The sequence below is a fragment of the Macrotis lagotis genome, chromosome 4 (genome assembly GCF_037893015.1).
Source record: "Macrotis lagotis isolate mMagLag1 chromosome 4, bilby.v1.9.chrom.fasta, whole genome shotgun sequence".
NCBI lineage: Eukaryota > Metazoa > Chordata > Mammalia > Peramelemorphia > Peramelidae > Macrotis > Macrotis lagotis.
Window position 1 is genome coordinate 144,660,378 of NC_133661.1, and position 22,103 is coordinate 144,682,480.

The 22,103-nt window shown below is 33.8% G+C and overlaps 1 protein-coding gene across 1 annotated transcript in view; it reads right to left on the reverse strand.

The window, feature by feature from the left end:
• APBA2 (amyloid beta precursor protein binding family A member 2) overlaps positions 1-22,103 on the reverse strand; it is a 281,698-nt gene that overhangs the window by 95,112 nt on the left and 164,483 nt on the right. The window contains exon 4 of the mRNA XM_074236214.1: positions 8,896-9,893. Within this exon, the coding sequence (XP_074092315.1) occupies positions 8,896-9,855 (960 nt within the window). The 5' untranslated portion in view covers positions 9,856-9,893. The remainder of the gene's footprint in view (positions 1-8,895; positions 9,894-22,103) is intronic.

Consider the following 22,103-nt stretch of genomic DNA (forward strand, 5'->3'; position numbering starts at 1 on the left):
GTAAGATTCTTCTAGGACTGCCAAATTTTTGTTACTCAACCTGCTATCTTCTCTAATTCTGACAAAGGGGTACCTATCAGTTTACACTTATGCTGTACAAATTCAATAGAATCATAATTCATATATAATAGAACCATACATGCTGGATTAGGAGTTGGAGAATTTGTGTTTTGATCTTGGCTCTGCAAGTTTTCAGTTGTCTAATAATAGGCAAGCATCTCTATTTCTCTGGATCTTGGTGAACCTCATCTGTAAAATGAGGGGATTAGGCTATATGGCTTCTAAGGTCCTTTTTCAGATGTAAATCTTAAAAGAAGAGTAACAAACTTTATAAAATACATTTATGCAAGTTAATTCCCATTTTTAAATAAATGAAGAGACTTTCTGAGAGTGAGACAATTTTTATTTTCTTTTCACTTGAAGAATAGAAAGATGCATAGTAGTCCATAAGTAGGTGGCATGAGCACATTTTATCAATGATGACTTGTGCATGAAAAGTGGCAGAAAAGAAATTATCAATTATTTGTTTTAAAACTGAGGTAGGCATATAACAAAAAGAAGGAAAAAGAGATAGACAATTCAAACAATAGAAGACCTTAAGAAAGACATCTAGTATATTGGGCAGATCCTCCATGGATGATTTGTGGAAGCATTTGTAGATGGATTTTCTCATGCCAAGATATCATCATTTTAGGTATGTGGTTTGTACCAGTGGCAGGATACTTAGTGTAATCTGGCATATTGCTTTTTGGGGATAGGCATTCAACCCACCTTTTAAACAAAGTGGCTTGTGTAATAAAGATTCAACTCCCTCCAAACCCAAAGGATGTTTGAGATATGCAATACATTTTTATTTTTAATCATCTGGTTCATGAATTATGATTTTTGTCAACCAGGTCATTTAAAAAAATGCAATAGCTATTTTAATGGACCAATATCTTACAGTTCTATTGCATCAAATGAATAATCTTGTATATATTTTCTCTTTGAAATAACTTGGTATAATCAGTCAACTTTAATAACCTTATGGAAATCTCAACTATGGTCAAGGGGAAGTTTTCAAAATTTGACTTTGGGGTAAATGCCAAAATACACTGGATTCAAGTCAATATCATAGAAGTGAATATTAAAGCAGGATAGAGACTTAGGAGGTTATCTGACAGAGCTCATTCCCTTCCAGAGAATGAACTAAATCATCTAAGATGAAGACCTATCTACCCAATGTGAAAGAAAAATCTCTAGAATTAGGATTCCAGAATATCTTTTACTTACCAATTTTTGTGTTAATCAAAATTATAGCCAAGAAATTCTTCTTTATATTTGATCACATATTCTCTGGCTACTTAATGTTCTTTTTCATCATCATCTATCACTAATTTGCTGATTTGTTGAATTTTTTCTCAATGCAACCATGAAAACAGAAGGAAAAAGGAATGTAATTTTATCTGAAACTCTCTGACCTCATCATGCAAATGCAAGCCATTTGATGATTAAGCAGACTATATTGACTTGAGTCCTGCATTTCAATGATATTCAGTATAATCTAGAACAGTGCTTTTTGGGGATAGTCTTTCACTCTTGTGTTAGTAAAATAAAGACTAGCCGTTTATTAATCACCCTAAACCCAGAAGATGGTAGCTTATATATAATACATTAAATTGCTCTGAGATGTCCAATCAGTATATAAAAATTGTACAAAAATCTTTTTTTAATACAGATGAAAGGAGATAAAGAAAGACTCATTGATAGATGTTCTTTGTTTTGTGTTTTAATTTGTTTTTTAAACTATTGGGTTCTAAAGTATCTAAGTGACATGATACCAATTTTTTCCTTAAGACATCATTTGAAAGCTTATTCTGGCAATTCTCCATATATCTAGAGCCTAAATATGGGCACTAGTTTCACTAAGCACTGAGTTGATTTCCCTTAGGAAGGGTAGGTGAAAGACTTATCAGCATGATCCAGGGCTTGCGGTCTAATTTTTTTTTTTTTTTGGATGATGTATATGCCACATTTCAGGCAGGGATTGCAGCTGCTAAGAACACAGTCTGGCAGTCTCAGATTTTTAAATTTTTTATTCAAAAATCTTTACTACAACATTTCCTTACTAGAGAAATCCTGCTTTCAAGCTGCTATGGCCAATGGTTGATTCTATCAACTTCTAAAGAATTAGCACTTATGGGTTCAGCTATTCTGGACAAAAGAAAGCAAGGAAGGAAGGAAAGAAAGAAAGCCTAGTCTATTTGGAATTTGATCTACAGAAGCAAGGACCCTGCCCATTTCCTCTAGGATTCAGTTTAGAGTCTTCTTTTGCCCCATTCCTAATCCAGTTTTAATTTGACTTAGCTGTTATATCTTGATGCCTTTGCAGAGAATTGTTTACTGAAGACTAATTCATTTTGCAATGATCAGCCTTCCTAAATGAACAGTATTTGTAGGTTACAGTTTATTTCATGAAGGCACAACAATCTGATGGAAAATTAACCTGTCTTCTCTAACCTTTAAAATAATAGATTTTAATGTTATTGATTTTAGTGTGAGGAGGAACCCCAGATGTCATCTAATCCAACTAGAGAGTTAAGTTATAACTCCAGGGCTTCCTAACTTCAAGTCCAGCAGTCTATCCACTACATTATGCTACTTTTCAAAAGACTTGAACTCAAATTATGTGTAAATTTGTTACTTATTGCCTATTATTGCTATTCAGTTATTTTACTCATGTACAGCTCTTCATGACCCCATTAAGGGTGTGCTTGGCAAAAATGCTGGAGTGTTTTGTCATTTTCTTGCCAAGATCCTTTTCTATATGAGGAAAGTAAGACAAACCACATTAAGTGATTTGCCCATTTTGTGACTCAGGTGTCTGAGACCAGATTTAAATTCAGGTCTCTCTGATTCCATATTTGCCACTCTATATATACTATATTTCTTAGCTACCCAAATTGCCTATGTAGTAGGCCTTAAAGCCTTTTTTTCTCATCTGCAAAATGATAATATGATAATCCAATACATACTTTACTTTCCTACATATATATTTGTATTCCTTCATCTCACTCCATATAGAATGTAAACCCTTTGAGGACAAGGACTCTTTTATCTTATCTTATTTTATTTTATCAGCCTTGCCTATTTTACAATGGGCACTTAAGTGAAATAGAAACCCTAATAAAAAGGGACCTTTCAGGTCATTCAATCCAAACTCCTTCATTTCACAAATGGGAAACCAAAGACATGTGACTTATAAAAACTCACCCCAGGTGATGGAATGATGGAGCCAGAAATTGAACCTAGGTCCACTGATTCCCAATCTAGGACTTCCTACCTGTATTTATTTGATTGAATATAATTCTTTGATCTCTTTATTTTGCAGATGAGGAAACTGAGGTCCATGAATTTTAGTGATTTCCTCATGAACAAAAAGCTGCTAAGTCACAGGGACAAAATTCTAAGACTGGCCTTTCGATTACAAATCTGGTGCTCTTTCCATTATATAATTCAGTATGTTAATAGAAATAATAACAATAATTAATAATAAATTATAACAATTAATACCTGTAGAGCATGAAGGTTTACAAAATAGACCCTAGGGAAAATAGCCCTGTAAGGTAAGTAGTACAAACAATATTTTATACTACTTGAGGGAGGTTACAACTTGGGTGTGATCTCACAGGTACTAAGTATCAGGGTCAGTATTTAGATAAGTGCCTCTAGATTCCAAGATATGTGTTCTTCCTAATTTACTAAGTTCATCTGTCCAATTCCTTTTCTCTGCTGTTTAATAAACCTTAGCATTTGCGTGACCATCTCCCATCTTGTGTGTCCCTGAACACAAACTAAATTGAAAATGAATATGGACTTTCTGCAATTTCTACCACATTTCAAGGTATTCTAATCAAAAGATTCTTTGATTTCCCAGTTTCCCTAGTGCCTTGCTAACCTGCAGGGCATTCTGTTTTCCCTCAGTCTTTGTCTGGAATGAAGCAATAGTCACAAAATATTAGGTCTTGTATACTTCCCCCACTCTTCTCTAAAAAGATGATTTCCTCCTGACAAGAGCTTTGCCAGAAAAGTGATTTGTTAAAACAGAACACAATATGTTACTGGATATATGCCACCAAGCATCAATCATTACAATGCCATCTCCATTATTAAGGGGAAGATTTTAAGGCATCTGTCCAAAAACTAAATAGAGACAAGCACTTTAACTTAAAACCCAAGCATGCAGTTCAAAAGCTCTCTTGCCCTTTTGTCTTGCTTTCCAGTGCTAACCATTATAATATTAATTTCCCTACATGCCAAAGCTCTCAAAATATTCAAAATTGACATGAATGACAGGCATACTGTGGAGGTGAAGTCAACTTTTTGCTAAATAAACTTTAAAGAGAACAAAAGATGTCAAATACAAGTATAATTTAAAATTTTAATGAATACCAAACTTTTAGTCAATATCATTTATATTCCACACATGAGATTTTACTACTTATTTTCCCAATTCATAAGCTCTTCTTGAAAAAGAAAAAGATTTTTGAAAAACCATGAAAGCATTTTCTCTCATTTGTCCTCAAAATTGGTCAAATAGAATACTAATCTGAATTTATTCAATAATTATATCATTTTTTAAACAAATAATTTATTCAGAAGAGATTTTTGAAAGGGGTTACTTTGTAATGTATTTTAGGATATTTTGAATAAACTTATAACTAAATAAAAAGTATTTATATTAAAGCCAAATATCTCATTTGTATACATTTCTTCCATATAGATTTAGATATTTCCTACTGAACTTTAATATCATCAACATATATCATCTTTACCTGACTTTTAATGAGATAGTTAATAATGTGAAAATTAAGTAGTAGCTTTTCTTGACTTCAAAGTCATAAATATCTTATGCCCCTTCTGATATTATTAGTATAAAGAACTTTAATTAAAACTATTAATAAAGAAAAAATAAAATATATTTACTTTATATAAACTTGATTAATGATGTAGTATAAAGTTTTTTAAGTTCTTATAAACATAAATACTGAGAACCTATAAATCACCAATGGGCGAAAAGGTATCATTGTACAGTAGAAAGAGTATTGAACTTTAAGCCAAAAGACTTAATCTTGAATGTTGATTATTATACTTAACTGTTCTCTGGTTTAAAAAAAAAGTCACTTAATTTCTCTAAGCTAATTTTTCCCCAATCAGTAAAATAGGAAATGAAAAATTTCTAGTATACCTCATTGTTTTATATACCTTAAAATATCACTTGAATTTATTTATTGAGTTTCTACTGCATTCTCAAATAATGTTAAGTGGTCCAGGATGAAAAACATAAAGGATATGATCTGTGACCTCAAGGATACTATAAGTAAGTTGAGAGGTAATATTTAGTATACAACAATTATCTGAACACAAATACAGAATTATACGGTGCTGATTATAATCACAATTAAAATTCTAAGAAAGGCAAGATCTCTGTGAATTGGAAAGTTAAAGGAAGCTCCATCAAAAAGTATAAGCACTGATGTAGTTTAAAAAAAATTAGTAGAAACTGGGAGTTGTGAACAGACCCAACCTTTCTGGAGAGCAATATGGAACTATATCCAAAGAGCAATAAAACTGTTTATACCCTTTGACCCATTCCAATTCTAGGTCTATATCCAGAAGAAATTATACAAAAAATGAGAAAAAATCCTTCATGTTCCAAAATATTTATAACAGCTCTTTTTGTACTGGCAAAGAATTGGAAGTTGACAGGATGTCCATCAATTGGGGAATGGCTAAACAAGTTATATTATAGGAATACTATAGAATATGTTATAGGAATACTATAGAATATAGAATATAGAATGTTCTATAAGAAACAATAAATGGTTGGACTCTAGAAAAGCATGGAATGACCTACAGGATCTAATGCTGAGCTAAGGGAGTAGAACCAAGAGAGCAATATATACTTCAACAACAACAGTATGAGATGAACAACCTTGATGGAAGCAGCTCCTTTCAGCAGAGAACTAGGACAACTGTATTTGACTGACTATGGACTATATTATCCAGAGGAAGAAAAGCAAAACAAAACAAAACATACACAAATTTAAAAAACCATTCCAAATCTGATGAACACTTTATAAAAATTACCTCTTATGTATCTCTTTCCTTTAATCCTGATTCCTAATGCCCAAAATTACTAATTTATAAACACATTTAACAAAATGTGTAAAACATTAACCTAACTACTCCCTGCTGAGGGGAGAGGGGTGGGAAGGGAGGGAAATTTAGTAACTTGGAAATATGCATGTGCATAATGGATTAAAATAAATAAATTTTTCAAAAAGTGAATAGAAATTGGAGAGAATGAAAAAGCAGGGAGGGAAGCACATATAAAAAAACATGAGATTAATGTGGCCTAATCTGTAGAAGGTAGGAAGGGAGATTAAACAGAGTAACGGATATATTTGGAGAACAGTATTAGATAAACTTTGAATATACTGTTGTAGCATAAATTACATAAGAGCAATAAATGGAGGGGGAAGGACAGTTTAGAATCAAATGTAAATTGTGCAGTAAAAGCAGTAAGTACAAAGAGAGCTGTGAATTTGCACTGGTGTTATCAGTAAACACTTTCCAGAAATCAGACTTAGAACTTGGCCTTGAATGATAAGTGAGATACAATTAAAGCAGCAAAAATGATAAATAACATTTCATATTTGGGAATGGGGGGAGCAACTAAAACAAAGGAATAGAGATGGGAGTGAGTATAATTTGTGGGACATAATAAAGAATATAGGCTAATTAGAAAGAAGGCTAGGTGTTGAGAAGTGATGGAATTAAATTTGATTAGGAAAAGTGGGACCATATTAAGAAGAAATGTGAACTAGGCAGAGGAGTTGATAACTGACCGCACACTGCAAGAGTGATCTGTTGTAGCTTCCTGAGCAGGAAAATAAAGTGTTATTCATTTTAGGTTTCAGGAAAACTAATATGCTAGCATAATCCATTGTGAATTAAAAGGGGTGGGAAAGAAAGATCAGCAAAGAGGAAGGATGCTGCAAGTAAGGAATTGGTTAATAAGGATTTTTTTAAATGACAATGATTTTTTGATGGCAATGGAGAAGAAAAAAATGATAGATAATGCAAAAGAGGAATAAAACTTGGCTACCAAAATGTGTTAAAAAAAAAAAAAAGGAGGATGGAGCTAGTAAGCCGGTATAATTTTAAACATTTAATTTGGAAAAAAGTAGAAGGATGATAGTACTAATAAAAATGGACAGTATGAGAATGGAATATACGTTTCCTGGATGATAATAAATTTTGTTTTTGAAATGTTGATTGGATTGTCTTGAAAGTAGTTAGAAAAATCAAGCTGATAATTGAAATGAGAGATCTGCTACTTTAATTATTAGCCAAATAGCTATCATCAATATCAACTAGTCCGGAGACATTTATTTTATGGAGATGAAGTGAATTTTCTATAGATTATTAATATAAGGTTCTTATGAAAAAATATTTTATCAATTATTCATAAAGCCAAAAGAAAGGGAATAGTTGATGGGAGAAATAGAGTAGCAAGAAAAAAACATACAAATAATTTAACTGAAACATATTTAGGGTCCCAAAGTAAATAGTTCTCAGAAATGGATACAAATAATCCCTTTCCATAAGAAGATCTGAGATCATCATTTGTATTCTCAACTATTCTGCTGAGTCTTTTCAAAAGATAATTAAATCAAAAACTATCCATGGTAAATTTTAAATTTTGAGCCAACTTTTACCAGCTCCTCAATAAGCTTCTGGCCTATATAATAGTTTGAATATTCAGGAAGGGCAGTCATAACTTTAATCTTAACCATGACCAAAAATTAAGGTCAGTTTGGATGATTCATTGATACCAGCAGTTAATTCAATGATAAAAATCATTCTCACTGATTTGACAAAATTGACCAACCAAGATAGTCTAAACGATTTAATCCATCGTCCTATGCAGATTGTTCTATAACTAGAATATGTAAACTTGTTGCTTTAAAAAAAACCCGAAAAAAACAAAAAACAAGGAATTGCAATCCTTCTGTGCATTTACTACAGGATTATCCATGTATCTATCATTTCCATTAGCATTTCATTAGCAGAAATAACTGATTTAACAAGAAACTTTAGTTTGAATCCATGTAATAGGTCTGCAATTTCTGGTTATTCTGGACATGCTTGAGTTCAGAAATACTATGTTTGTTATCTCACATCCTCAGAAATATTTTATGGTTTTTAATATCCCTCTCTTTTACTTATCACAAGTGAAAAGATTAATTTTTCTGATGATGATCATATTAGAGACCTATCTGCTTTCTGGGACAATACTGAAAACATCATTCATGAAGATCAACTCTTAGCTCCACTGGGTCATGATGTGAAGACAGGGGTCACTTGGGCTATAAGTAAAGGGCTCTGACAAACTATAAGTGAAGCTCTTTTGCAATGAACTAGTAAGAGTTGAGTTGACCTTTTGAGGAATTATATTCCAACAGAGGCATGATGGGATAAATGGAAAGGCATCAGTTTAAGGTATTTTGTCCAGTTAGATAGAGACATAACTTCTGAAATGACCCTACAATAAATTACAACTTGAAAATCAGCAAAGAAGAACTGTTATGATTTGTTAATTAATCTGATGGAAAGGCTTAGAGGGAATTTTTTCCCTAACTGGTTTAATTTAAGAATTTACTAAAATATGAAATTATAATTATACAACAATCAATATATAGCTCCAATCCCATGTACTCCAAAGGAAATAATTTAATATTTTTCTTCTCAAAGAAAAACTTCAAGGGATAATATAAAATGTGACAAATATACTCTTTTGTAGAACTCTTCATCCCCATTACTTTCCTTAAAGAAAAAGCACAAACATACCTGTTCTTGTGGCCATTTCTGCCTCTCTTCTGGTGTCCTGGCCTTGGTTTTAAAGCCCCTTTGTGCATCTCCAGCATGTTTTGAAGTAGGGGGAAGATTCAGGGACTTGGGTCTTCCTTCATGTCGGCTGGCACATTGATCCACTTCTTCTTGTGAACATGTTTCTTTATAGTCATTTGGCACATTCTCCATTCCAGCATGTTCTGGGCTCATTTCCCCTGTACTGTTGATACTGCTCATACTCATACTCATCTTGATCTCTGCTACAATCTGGTCAATATCCTCTTCCTGCTCTTCCAGATCAGCATCCTCTTTTCTTAAGTGATAAGGAGATGTCCCACCTGAGTTTCCATTGGCTTCTGCTGGATAATAGTCCTGGTAACTTTCTTCACTTGGACAGTATTGTACACTTCCCTCTTGGTCTTGAATTTCCAAAGAAGATGCCTCATCTTCCAGAATCTGAACATGACTTTCTGGGTACTCCTGCCTGTCTTCCTCATCATTTCCATCATGGTGCTGAATTTTAGATTCAGTCCATTCTTCGACAGCCTCCTGGCATTCATCTGTTTCAACATTATGCTCATCATGGGGAATATACTCTTCCCCATTGCAGTCCATTCCTTCTAGGTAACTGTCATCTTCAGGACAGTATCTAATATAATATGTGATTCCCTCCTCTTCTTCTGGAAGGCCTTCATCATAGTCTTCCTCTTCTGAGGTATTATTCACATAGTCAGAGCTGGAATCTCCATCTCCACTGTTATCATTACACTCATGTTCCACTGGGGTGGGGCTTCCCTGTCTGATGGTGGCCAGCTCTACATCCTTTGGAGCATACTCTTCAAGTGAAAGATCTGTTTCCTCACCCTTAGACTCTTTATTGTGAGAGGAAGTTGGACAAGACCTTGCTCTGTGATCCAACATGTTGCTTGTGGTGCTCTGATGTTTCCTATTGGCCATAGCTGAGTTCTTAAACAGCAATCATTTCGAAGTAGTCACTGTGAAGAATTTTTAGAAAGAAGATATGCTCAGAAAAAATTCAATTGGAATAATAAAATAAGGCTGAAAATAAACATTTTTTTTTTATTTCGGGAAAGGTTTATTTTAAAGCAACTACATAATTTGACCTATGTATTTCTATGAAAAATTCTGCCATATATAATTATTACAATTGTATCATAGAATCATAGAATAAGGACATTTGATTTAAAAAAACAGTTTTTCCCACATCATCTGTGTTTAATAAAATGCTTGTCATCTTTACTTGAAAAAGATGAGTAAATTTCATCTCAGAAGATATATATAAATAATTAATTATATTTCCCTTCCCATAGTCTATGGCTTGGCAGTCCAAAATGTGGCTTGTATGGGCCCTCTGTTTGCTTTTATGCAACCCCCTGTGGGTTTACTAAACACTTTAGTAAATGAAGCCAACTACTACAGAGCTCTCACTAAAATGGCAAATCAAAATATATTGTCTATTGTTCCAATAAAAACTTTTAAAAGTAAGGTTGAACACCCCTGGTCTATGATACAAATAAACCAATCTTTTCTTAATTCTTTCTGAGACCCTCCCATCTCTTGCCTCCATGCCTTTTGTCTTGCCACACCCCCCATACTTATATACTCCATCTCACCTGTATACCATAGAATCTCACATTTCCTTCAAGATTTAGGTCAGATACCAACTTCTATGCACCTTTCTTGATCTCTCCAACTTCTAGTACCCTCCCTTATTGATTTTCATGTATTTATGTTGTATTTGTATTTGCCCTCTCCCCTAAAAACACTTGAGAGAGTGCTTAATATATACTTTAAAAATGCTTCTTAATTGATTAATATAAAGTCATACACATCGAAATCTAATCATTGATTTATCTCCTCCCCCTACACTGATCTCCATAGTATTTAATTCTCATGCTTTTCAGTTATTACCAATAATTCTTTATATTAGTGGATGAATAATGATGATAGCATTTTTTTACATAATTGTCTCATCCCCTCCTTCCCATTAAATCATAAATGCTATGTCTTAGGACTTGAATTCCTTTGAAGTTCCTTGTATAGAGTAGATAACTAGTCATTGATTTTTTGAATATCAATTTATATATTTATGTAACTTTTCTAAGGATGGTCAGAGTTGTATTATCATCAATATTCCCAAAGGAATCATGAAGTAAATATTTGATTTGTTTCATTTCATTATACATATTTATTTAACTATGTTCTTCTAGCACACAAGTGATTCTCAGAGTAAATTCGACAACTTCAGGAGCTATATTCATTCTGTCACAGGTAGCTTCCAGTTCTAAAATTTGATTGTGGGACACTGATTAATTTTATGTCTGATCTGACCAGAATAGTCTTGTATAATAAGCCTTATATAATAGACTTTCAGAAGTAGGGCAGTATACTATGGAAAGAATACTAGATTTAGAATCTCAAGTCAATGTCACTGGAGAAGAAGATCTCCAATGAAGTGTTTCTGGCTCTGTAAATCTCCTTGGCTTTGTGCTATTCTTGTCAATTATATGAATGAAGGAATAGGTGGCAGGTCTGTCACAATTACAGGTAATACAAAGCTAGGAAAGATTTTTGTCTTTGGAAGACAGTCAGAGTTCAACATTATTTCCTATAGTTAATTGGGTAATTAGTTGACTAAACTGAAAAAGAATAAGTTAAATAAGAGAAAATGTAAAATTTTGCACTTGGGTTCCAGTAATCAACCACATAAATAAGATGAGGAGATGTAGATAGAAAACAATGAGAAATATCTGGAACTTTAGTAGATTGAAAGTTTAATGTCACAGAGAACCTTGGAAACCAAGATAGCCACAGTAGCCTATGTTGCATCAAGAGAACAAACGATACAGAATGAAGGTGATAATCTCACTTAAATATGCTTCAGCTGTATTGAAGCAAATCACACCTTAAGTGTTGTGTTCACTTCTAGGAAGGATATTAATAAACTAGAGAGGGGCCAGAGACTATGATATTCAAGGAAATCTGTTGAAGGAACTTTGTAAACAATCTGCCAAAAGAAAGATTTAGATGAAATTATGATTATCTGTAAATATCTGATGGGCTGCCACAAGGAAAAAAGGAACTAACCATATTTACTATATCCCTTACAAAGGTAAGAACTAATAGAAGGGATATAAATTGAAGAGAGTTAGTTAGATTGAGGTTAGATGTAAGGAAAAACTTTCAAATTATTAGAGCTATCCAAAAATGAAATTAGCTGCTTAGGATGAGTAGATTCACCCTTACTATAAGTATTCAAATAAAGGCTAGATGTCTACTCAGTGGGCCAGATGGTTCTGGTCCATGCTTGGGGCATGATAACTTTGACATAGGGGAAATGTTTTCAGGACAAAGAATGCATGGTACAGGGAAACTTCTGATGAGATACAAAGTATGTGAAGTAATTTAACAGTTCAAGGAGAGACACAAAACAAGTTGTCCCAGAAAAAAAATTATACAAGATGGGCTTTGTAGAAAGTCAGAATAAAAAGTACAAATTAAGTTAACTATTTGCTACCTGTTCATGATTTCCACAGCATCACAAGGATATTGTAACTATTCTACAAATTTAGCAAGATGATCTATAAGAGTTTATGGTTTGTGACCTGGGTTCAAATTCTAACTTTGGTAGTTATTAGTTATGTAACCTTGGACAAATAACTTTATGGAACTTTGTAAAATGAAGGATTGGACTAAATGGATTAAATGATCTAAATGATCACCCAGGTCCCTTATAGTTCCAGGTCCTGTAAATATATTATAATGTAGCAATAATCAAATCATAAGTTGTCACTGAAACTCTTGTGGCCTGAAAGTTAAATCAACTTCATAAGCAGCGGCATTCCTAGAGAGATACTCTACCAAACAACATCCTTTGGGGGCTGCACTTAAAAGTACAAATTCTTTTTACTTTCAAAGTCCATAATAGAGGCTGGACACATTATGAGGAGAGTTTCCTAGGGGAAAAACGAATAGATGTTCCAAGTACACTAAAAACAACAGAAAACTAAAGAATGTGGATCAAAATCACCAACCTCATATACAGAACATGAACAAATTTTTTTTTATCCCTAGGTAAAGTTTAAAAATTACAATCCCTATGTTTTAGTCTACTAGAAACTTTGAATCTTCCAACATTTACAACTTGAATATATGAGGGGGAGAGAGGAAAGAGAGGAGGAAATATAAACACACAAACATATATGCCATTGAGAGAAGTTACTATTTTTCTATTATATTAATAATCAGTTGTTAGATTAGGATTAAAGTTTTTTCCCCTTTTGTTTCCTCATTCAAGGACATGCCCCAATAATCTCATAATTATGTAACAATTTTAGTGGGAGGAGGCTGAAGGTTTTCAGCTCACCTCTTCATTTGAAACTTAATAATTATTCACCAATCAGGGTTGATTTGCACCTGTCAGAGGATTCCCATTTTCTTTTTTTCTTGTTTTTTAATTTAAGGCAATGGGGTGACTTGCCCAAGGTCAAACAGCTAGGCAATTATTAAGTGTCTGAGTCGGATTTGAACTCGGGCACTCCTGACTAAAGGGCCAGTGCTCTATTCACTGCGCCACCTAGCTGCCCCAATTCCCATTTTCCAAAGATAGTTAAGCACCCAGGGATGTCCATGGTTTTGCCTTTGGTTTCCAAGAGAAATTATCGACCATCAATTGGTTGATTATCCATAAATCTAATAAATAAATTGATTTTTGATTACACAGAAACTATCTCTCTGGCTTTTCCTCACCAGAGAGAGAGAGAGAGAACAGAATTTTCTGGAATTTAAAGTTACATTTTGAAAGTAGAATGAAAAAGAGACTATCACTTATTCCTATGTGTTACATTGTAGGCAACTGTGTACTCTGCTATTACTTCCAATACTGGCTCAACTAAAAGGATTCAATTTTTTTTTTCAAATTAGGGACAGTTTGTTTACCACTAGTCACTAAGAACATCTTTTTCAATGCTTTAGGAATGTCTCAAGATCATAAAAGAAATGTATTCAATAACAATATTAAAATATTACCTCGTGTTGAATTTCATTAATATAATGCCTTTTTACAACACTGCTCAAGATCTAAAAGGATTTAGAGCAGGGTCAATTATCTTGCACATTTTTTTTTCATCTCCTCAGTGCCTAGCTCTAGCTTATAATATACATCCTGGACCTGTTTGTTGAATGAAAGAAACTGACTTTCATTCACATGGTCAACTATTGATTACAGAGAATAGAGCTCTCAGCTTGGATTCAGAAACAGAGGTTCTAATCCTGCCTAAGATACCCAAATAAATTAATTTCTGTCTGCCTTAGCTTCTTCACCTGTAAGGGGATTAATAAAAATAATATCTACATCTGATTGTCATGAAGAAAAAAATGGGATAATTTTTTAAATACTACAAATTATGATGATGATTTTAAATAGATATTATTTTTAAAATTTTAAGTTATTACTAAATAAAATATAATTTACATGGATATATACATATACTATATATATATATATACACACACACACACAAATAACTTCTTAATCAAGGAAAGGAGCTAAAATGCACTTTAAAGTGATAAGGAAAAGGCAAAGAAATTTTATCTTATAAAAGATACATATAATTTCACTTAGTCAATAAACATTTATTAAGTACCCACTCTGTTTAGTGCTGGTGATACAAAGAAAGGTGAAAGTCCCAGCTCTCAAGGGGTTTACAATCTAATGGGTAACACATCATTCAAATGACTAAGTAGGAACTATATCAATATGAGATAAAATGAAAATACTCAAAAGAAGACAGGCACTATCATTAAGAGCAATAGGTAAAGGCTTTCTTAGAAGATGAGATTTTTAAGGGGCAGCTGGGTGGTGCAGGGGATAGAACACTGGTCCTGGAGTCAGGAGTACCTGATTTCATATCCAACCTCAGACACTTAATAATTACCTAGCCGTGTGGGCTTGTTCAAGCCACTTAACCCCATTGCCTGGCAAAAACTTAAAAAAAAAAAAAAAGATGAGATTTTAGCTAGGCCTTAAAGGAAATCAGAAATCTGGGCATGGTGGACAGTCATTGAAAAACGCCCCCTAACTAGACATGAAGTATCTTGTGAGAGATGAAAGTTAGAAAGCAAGAAAGTCCAGAAGATTCAAAAAATGAGGGGGAAAGGATATCATTATCAGACTTTAAATGTAAAACAGAGAATTTTATATTTGACCCTGTAGAAACCAGAGACACTCGGGAGTTTATTGAGTGGGAGGCAACCCAGAGAATTTCTACTAGTACTTTGTCATGGTTTTCAGGAAATTGACCAATTCACATATTCAGACAAAATAGATGCTTAAAAAACAGCTCTGAAAATTAAAAATTACAGGAGATGAAATCTAATGTGTAAAGAAATAAACAGATCATCTCTACTTGTCTTATATTTTTTGCCTGAATATGTGAATTGATCAAAATTTCCTTTATGAATTTAGATGCAAGAGCTTTTGTAGCATATAAATGTAATATTGATATTGGTTATACCAAAAGGAACCACAGACAACCAATATCAATATTACATTTATATGTTTCAAATGCTCTTGCATCTAAATTCATAAAGGAAAAATTAATTGAATTACAATAAGACACAATCAGTAAAACAATAGTGGCAAGAGATTTTAATATTCTTTTATACCTTTGGGACAAATCCAGCAAAATGATAAACTAAAGTAAAAATATTCTTCAAGATTCAGATTCTGCAAGGAACCTAGGAAAGATGGGTTTCTTACTCACATCCCACTCTATTACTTCCCTCCTATTAACAGAGTATGTAATGGGGTTATGTATAGTTGCAAGTTTCACTTGAATACGAGCTCATTGAGAACAGGAATTAAACTTTGACTGCCTTATTTTAGACCTAGCCATTAATATGGTATTTTACAGATAATAAGAAATTATCTATTGGGTGCTGCTATCTGTGAATTTCAAATCCTGATTTCTAGCATATCTCCAAAATCATCAGCCTAATCCATTGCTTCAGTCTAAAAATTCCAGGGTTGACTAAAAAGGGAATTGGAAACAAAACTAGAAAATAGAAAATATTCTATTAATATTAAAACACACACACACACACACACACACACACCATTGTTCTTTCATACCTTAAATATTTTGTGTAATTCTGATTATTATACCCATAGAAATACATTCTAAAATTTTAATAGTCACTCCATTGTAACAAAAATACCCATACCACATACTGAGCACTTTGCCCCATTCTCCATATTGCTTGAGATTTTGAGTCTTTTTTTACTTTTCATTCTACTTTGAGGATGTAAAAGGAAGGACTTCATGTATGATGACAAAAGTCTTCATTAAATCAGGTAAGGTAAGGATAGAAAGCAGGATAGTTGAAATATAGAAGATTATAGCAAGTAATACTTTTCACTTAGGAAAGATAAGGAGTGAGAGGATGTGATCTAAATCTATCTAAAAAATCTATTAGGAGACAGAAATTAGAACAAACCTAAGGAGCAATCTTTACATACATACATACATACACCTACACAAAAAGGTACAAAATGCTTTACATAGTCAATAGTTATTTTGGAGAACTCATTATACTTTTATGTTGGGGGAAAGTAACTGTGACTAAACAATTCTCACATAGTTGTCAATTTTTTAGAAAAGTTCATCATCACACTTAGCTATGTTGTAATTAAAAACTAGATAAGTACACTTTTCAGCTCAGTAACACGTGCCAAAGATCACGATCTGACAGCATAAACTAAGAACCCAAAGTCTGGTATATGCCATGACAAGACATTACAATAGAACTCTTGTAGATATGGTAATAGGCTGAAAATATAAATATTAGAAGAAGCATTTTTCCCATCATATCATTGATATTAAAAAACTAAATTTGTGAAATTTTGTACTTTTAGCTTTCTGAAATTACTATCATAAGTACCAGCATAGCCTTTTTTTAAACTAGAAGGTAATTCATTTTTTAGAAAAATTTTATCTATTTTGAGATTTATACTTTTCCCCGTAATCTTGCTTCCCTCCTTCCATTCCCCCACAGAAGGCAGTCTGTTAGTCTTTACATTGTTTCCATATTATACATTGATCTAAGTTGAATGTGATGAGAGAGAAATCATATCCTTAAGGAAGAAAAATAAAGTATAAGAGATTGCAAAATTACATAATAAGATAACAGGTTTTTTCCCTAAATAAAAGGTAAAAGCCTTTGGTCTTTGTTCAAACTCCACAATTCTTTCTCTGGATACAGATGGTATTCTCCATTACAGATACCCCAAAATTGTGCCTGATGGTTGCACTGTTAGAAGAGCAAGTCCATTAAGGTTAATCATCACCCCCACAGCATAGCCTTTTAATGAAACATTCTTTAATACTATCAGAAAAAAAAGACAATTAGTTTGTTGGATCATGTATTTGATCTACTCTGGGAATTTTTATGTTCTTAATTGGATTTTCTTTTTCTTTTTTTTTTTCTTTTAAGGTTTTTGCAAGGTTAATGGGGTTAAGTGGCTTGCCCAAGGCCACACAGCTAGGTAATTATTGGTAATGGTAATGGCCATTCTTAGGAGGAAGAATCACTGTAGAGCTTCCTTCCCTGTTCCCAGGGTGAATATTTTACTTTGGGTGAACTCATATTTAGAATAAATATTATGTGCTACTTTGAAGAAGAACTAGGCATAATAAGGGGCAGAGAATATGTAAGAGTAGGTCTGATGGGGCGGCTAGGTGGTGCAATGGATAGAGCACCAGCCCTGGAGTCAGGAGTACCTGAGTTCAAATCTGATCTCAGACACTTAATGATTACCTAGTTGTGTGGCCTTGGGCAAGTCACTTAACCCCATTTGCCTTGCAAAAACCTAAAAAAAAAAAAGACTAGGTCTGGATTTCTTCTCCTGTCACAAAAATCTCAGAGAATAGTCACTTTCTCCAGGGTTCCCATCATTTCTATTCCAGCAATTAGTTTTTCTATGTGTGAGAATTCAACTTCTACTTGTTTCCTCCATTTTTTATCACCAAGGCAAATCAAAAAGTCATTACCTTCTCTAATTTTTTACAAAGCCTGCAGATTTCTGATTAATTCCACATAAACATCTCCTATATGCCCCTACTAGGGGCAGGTAGGTGGCACAGTGAATAGAACTATGAACCTGGAATAAGGAATTCTTGATTTCAAATTTGACCTAAGCTATATATTAACTGTATGATATAACCCATTTGCCCTAGTTTCCTCATCTGTAAAATGAACTGGAGAAGAAAATGATGAACTACTCTTGTATCTTTGCCAAGAAAATAGTCAAACATAATTGAAATGACTGAGCAAAAAAATGGCAACTATATCATGCCTCTATTTCAGGCTTGTGATGTTTTCCAAACTCCTTAACCATTTCTTTTTTTATTCTTTTTTAGGAGCTCTGTAATGGCAAAACCATTTATATTGGTCCCTGCATTGATCTTCAGCCAAATATTTTCCATCTTACTATCCTTTTTTATGGTTCTTGGATTTTCTTATATAATATACAATGCTACCTTACAAGCCTTCACATTTTTTTCTGTCCTGTTTCTTTTGAAGTAGATATACCTATTTAGAGAGGCAGCATGGTATAGAGAATACAGAGTTGGCCTCAGAGTCAAGAAGAAGATATAGTTTCACATCCTGCCTCTGATACATGTGAAATGTGATTCTGAGCAAGATCCCATCTATTCTCTCAACTCACACTGTTAATACTTTAGTTCAGGCCATCTTCATCTTTTGCTTAGATTATTGCAATAGCCTCCTCCATGGTATTTCCTACCTCAGGTTTCTCATTTCAATCCATTCTACACCCTGCTACCAAATGGATATTTTCTTTAGTGCAGATCTGACAATGTTACTCCCCTACTCAGCATCTCCCATGGCTACTAATCTCTAAGATAATTTGCTTATCTTTAAAAATTCTTCATTACCTTGCCCCCACCCACCCATATTTCCAGCCTCATTGTTTATTGTTCTCCTCCCATGTTGCATGTAGTTAGTCAACCTGGTCTCTGTTCTTCACATGATATTTCATCTCCTGTCTCAGGCCTTTACCCTCTCAACCCTCTCATTCTCCCTTTCCCTCTTCCTCTCTCTCTCTCTCTCTCTCTCTCTCTCTCTCTCTCTCTCTTTCTCTCCCCCTCCCCATGTTAATTCCTTCTTAATCTTTCATAGAATGTCTTTTCCTTAAGAAACAGCTCAAGCACCATCTTCCATGTAAAACATTTCTAGATTCTCCCAATTACCAGTTCCCTCCTTCCCAAACTACCTGGCATTTGTATTTATTATCTTAATGTTCATATATATATATATATATATATATATATATATATATATATATGATAACTTTCCCTCTCCCATACCATAATAAATGTTCCTTGCAAGTAGAGAAGGCTTCCTTTATTGTATTTGTATTCTCAGTTCCTAGTCAACTTTTCAGTGTGCCAAGCAACCTCTAAGATTATAAGCTGCAGAGAAATGATCCATCCACATTGGCAAAGGCAATTCCTCATTCCCTACACTAATGGAAAACAAAATCCTGCCCAGAGACATAGCCCAGATACATTCCATTCCACCAAGTTTCAGTGATATATCCATGAAGTTGAACTTGCTTTCTTCTATTAGGACCTTAACTTTGAGGATTTCTACGTAAATATTTGGGACCATGAATTTTAATAATTATTCCCTCCTTGAATTTTGGCTTCTTTCAGTTTTTTGTTTCTCAACTCCAATTCTTATTCCTTCTTGTAGCTACTCTCTGTAGTAATCTCAACTTTTATCTACTTTCCAATGGGAGATGTATATGTTATTCTTTCTCATCTTTTTAAAAAAAAGTATGTATTTAAGGCAATGGGGTTAAGTGACTTGCCCAAGGTCACACAGCTAGGCAATTATTAAGTTCCTGAGGCCACATTTGAATTCAGTCCTCCCGACTCCAGGGCTGGTGCTCTATCCACTGCACCACCTAACTGCCCCCTTTCTCATTTTTTTTTTGAAGAAATTTTCAAGACATCTGACCAAAACCTTCTTACTTCCATTAGGTGTACTCCTTTGGCCAGTAATCTGTCAACTCTGTATGTAAATCATAATTCAAATATACAAATTCCAATAATAGAAATCAGCTACTTAGTTGTTTATTTCCCCCCTTTTTTTCCTCTTCTGCATACCTTACCTTCCACAGGCAAGAGTGAGCACAATAAATTGTGTCCGAGTGGTTTTTAATTTCTTGCCCAAAACTTTATAATCATTGGAAATTATTTTTAGGTTCTTTCTGGCACTGTTATCTTGCCTTCAAAAGAAACTTGAGATGGGCAAATTTACAGTATCCATCTCAAATATTCACATGGCTTATTTTTGCTCAACCTGTGGTAGAGCATTTCAAGCTCATATTGGTCTGATCAGCCAGTCAGACACACTGTAACTTGACTCTAACAGTGGTATCATTTTGGTCCTCTTCAAGAATAAAGGACAACAACCAATCTTACCTACGTTAATCACCAAAAGTGAGTAGTTGACATCTATCAAGTTAAGTTTGGGGAGGCTGTTGTCTTGAACACATACCCTGAGGAAGGCAATATAGCTATCTATTATTATCAACTCAACAATCAAACTGTTTGAGTAACCCTGAATGGAGAATCACCAACTATTAGTCTTCTTATTTTGACCCTTGGTGATTTTTCATGTGATAAGTTCTCTGGCTCTATTATATCACTATTTGGGGAACAAGTAGTGAATTTCCCTCAGATCACTGAGTTTCCTTCTCTTCAGGAAGATCTCAAATTGCATAAATCCCTAATTGCATAAATGTCTTTTTGTTTTCCTTCCTTTTCTGTGTAAGACTTCATTACCTACATCTTGAGAAGAATTGGCTTCTCTTTTCCAGTTCTTATTCCTTTTTCTTTCCCTGAAGTCTCATTTCTGATTCCTTTAATTATATTTTATTCCTCTACCAATTTAGAATTTGGAGTAATATACTTTAATCCCTTTTATTTTCTCCAGAAAAGACACCCTATTTTTAGAAAATAGATAAAAGTCTGAGACAGAAATATAAACATTTCAAAAACAAATAACTCAATGGAAGTCACTATTCAGTCTTATTTTTTCAATATACCAGAGGAACACCTGTGGATATGTAAATCAATACTATAACTTCACTGGGATTCTTGGAAGCACTGTTATAAAAGGAAGAACTTTCATGTGTTAAATAAAAGGCTAATAAAAAATTTTGTTGTATCACTAAAAGAAGGTAAAAACTTATTTGAAAATCCAATTAATGGGGCAGCTAGGTGGCATAGTGGATAGAGCACAGACCCTGGAGTCAGAAGTAATATCTGAGTTCAAATAAAATCTGAGTTCAAATCCAATCTCAGACATGAAAATATGGTATGGTTAAAGCTGCTTGATTTTACTAAAGACTATATCTTGTTGTAGCATTAGCTAGCAAAGAACTATGATTCAGGGACTTAAAAAATAAAAATAAAAGTTGGGATTAAAAAAGAGTTCAAAACAGCTATTATATCTGGAAACTGTTCTTTAGAAATATGCCTCTCAATGAATTCACACATTTTACCTCAAATCCCCATCCCTTTCCTTTCTTACTTTCTCCACAAGAGCAGTGACTCTCAAAATGCACAATAAAAAAAATGGTCTTGGAACAAAATCAAATGAGAATAATTTATTAGTGACAACTTGAAAATATTAGTTTCCCAGATGTCCTCAATCAACAATTTAGCTTGGGATCTAATGCCAGTTCTTGTAGCAAGTTCAATGAAAGCTTCAGTTGACCTCAGATATTTATTATCTCAGCAGCTCATCTGAAACTATATTCTCCTATTGTGGGCACCTCAGTTTGAGAGAGGAATCTCTCCTACTTAGGATTTCTGCTGCCAGATCCAAAAACTTACCTATCACAGATACTTGAGGGACTTTACACATGGCTAAACAATTTGTTTGTTTAACAAAGATACAGTAGCTAGGTTTAACAAAGATACAAAAGCAAGTAATTCCATCTACCAGGGAGGCTGAAGGTGAGGTTGTGGGCACCTCCTGAGCCCAAGAGTCTTGAGTGGCAGTGGGCTAACCTGAATGGGTGTCAGCACTAAGTCTGACATTATGGTGAGAGGGGCAGGGAGGGAGGTTTACCAGGTTACAAAAGGAAG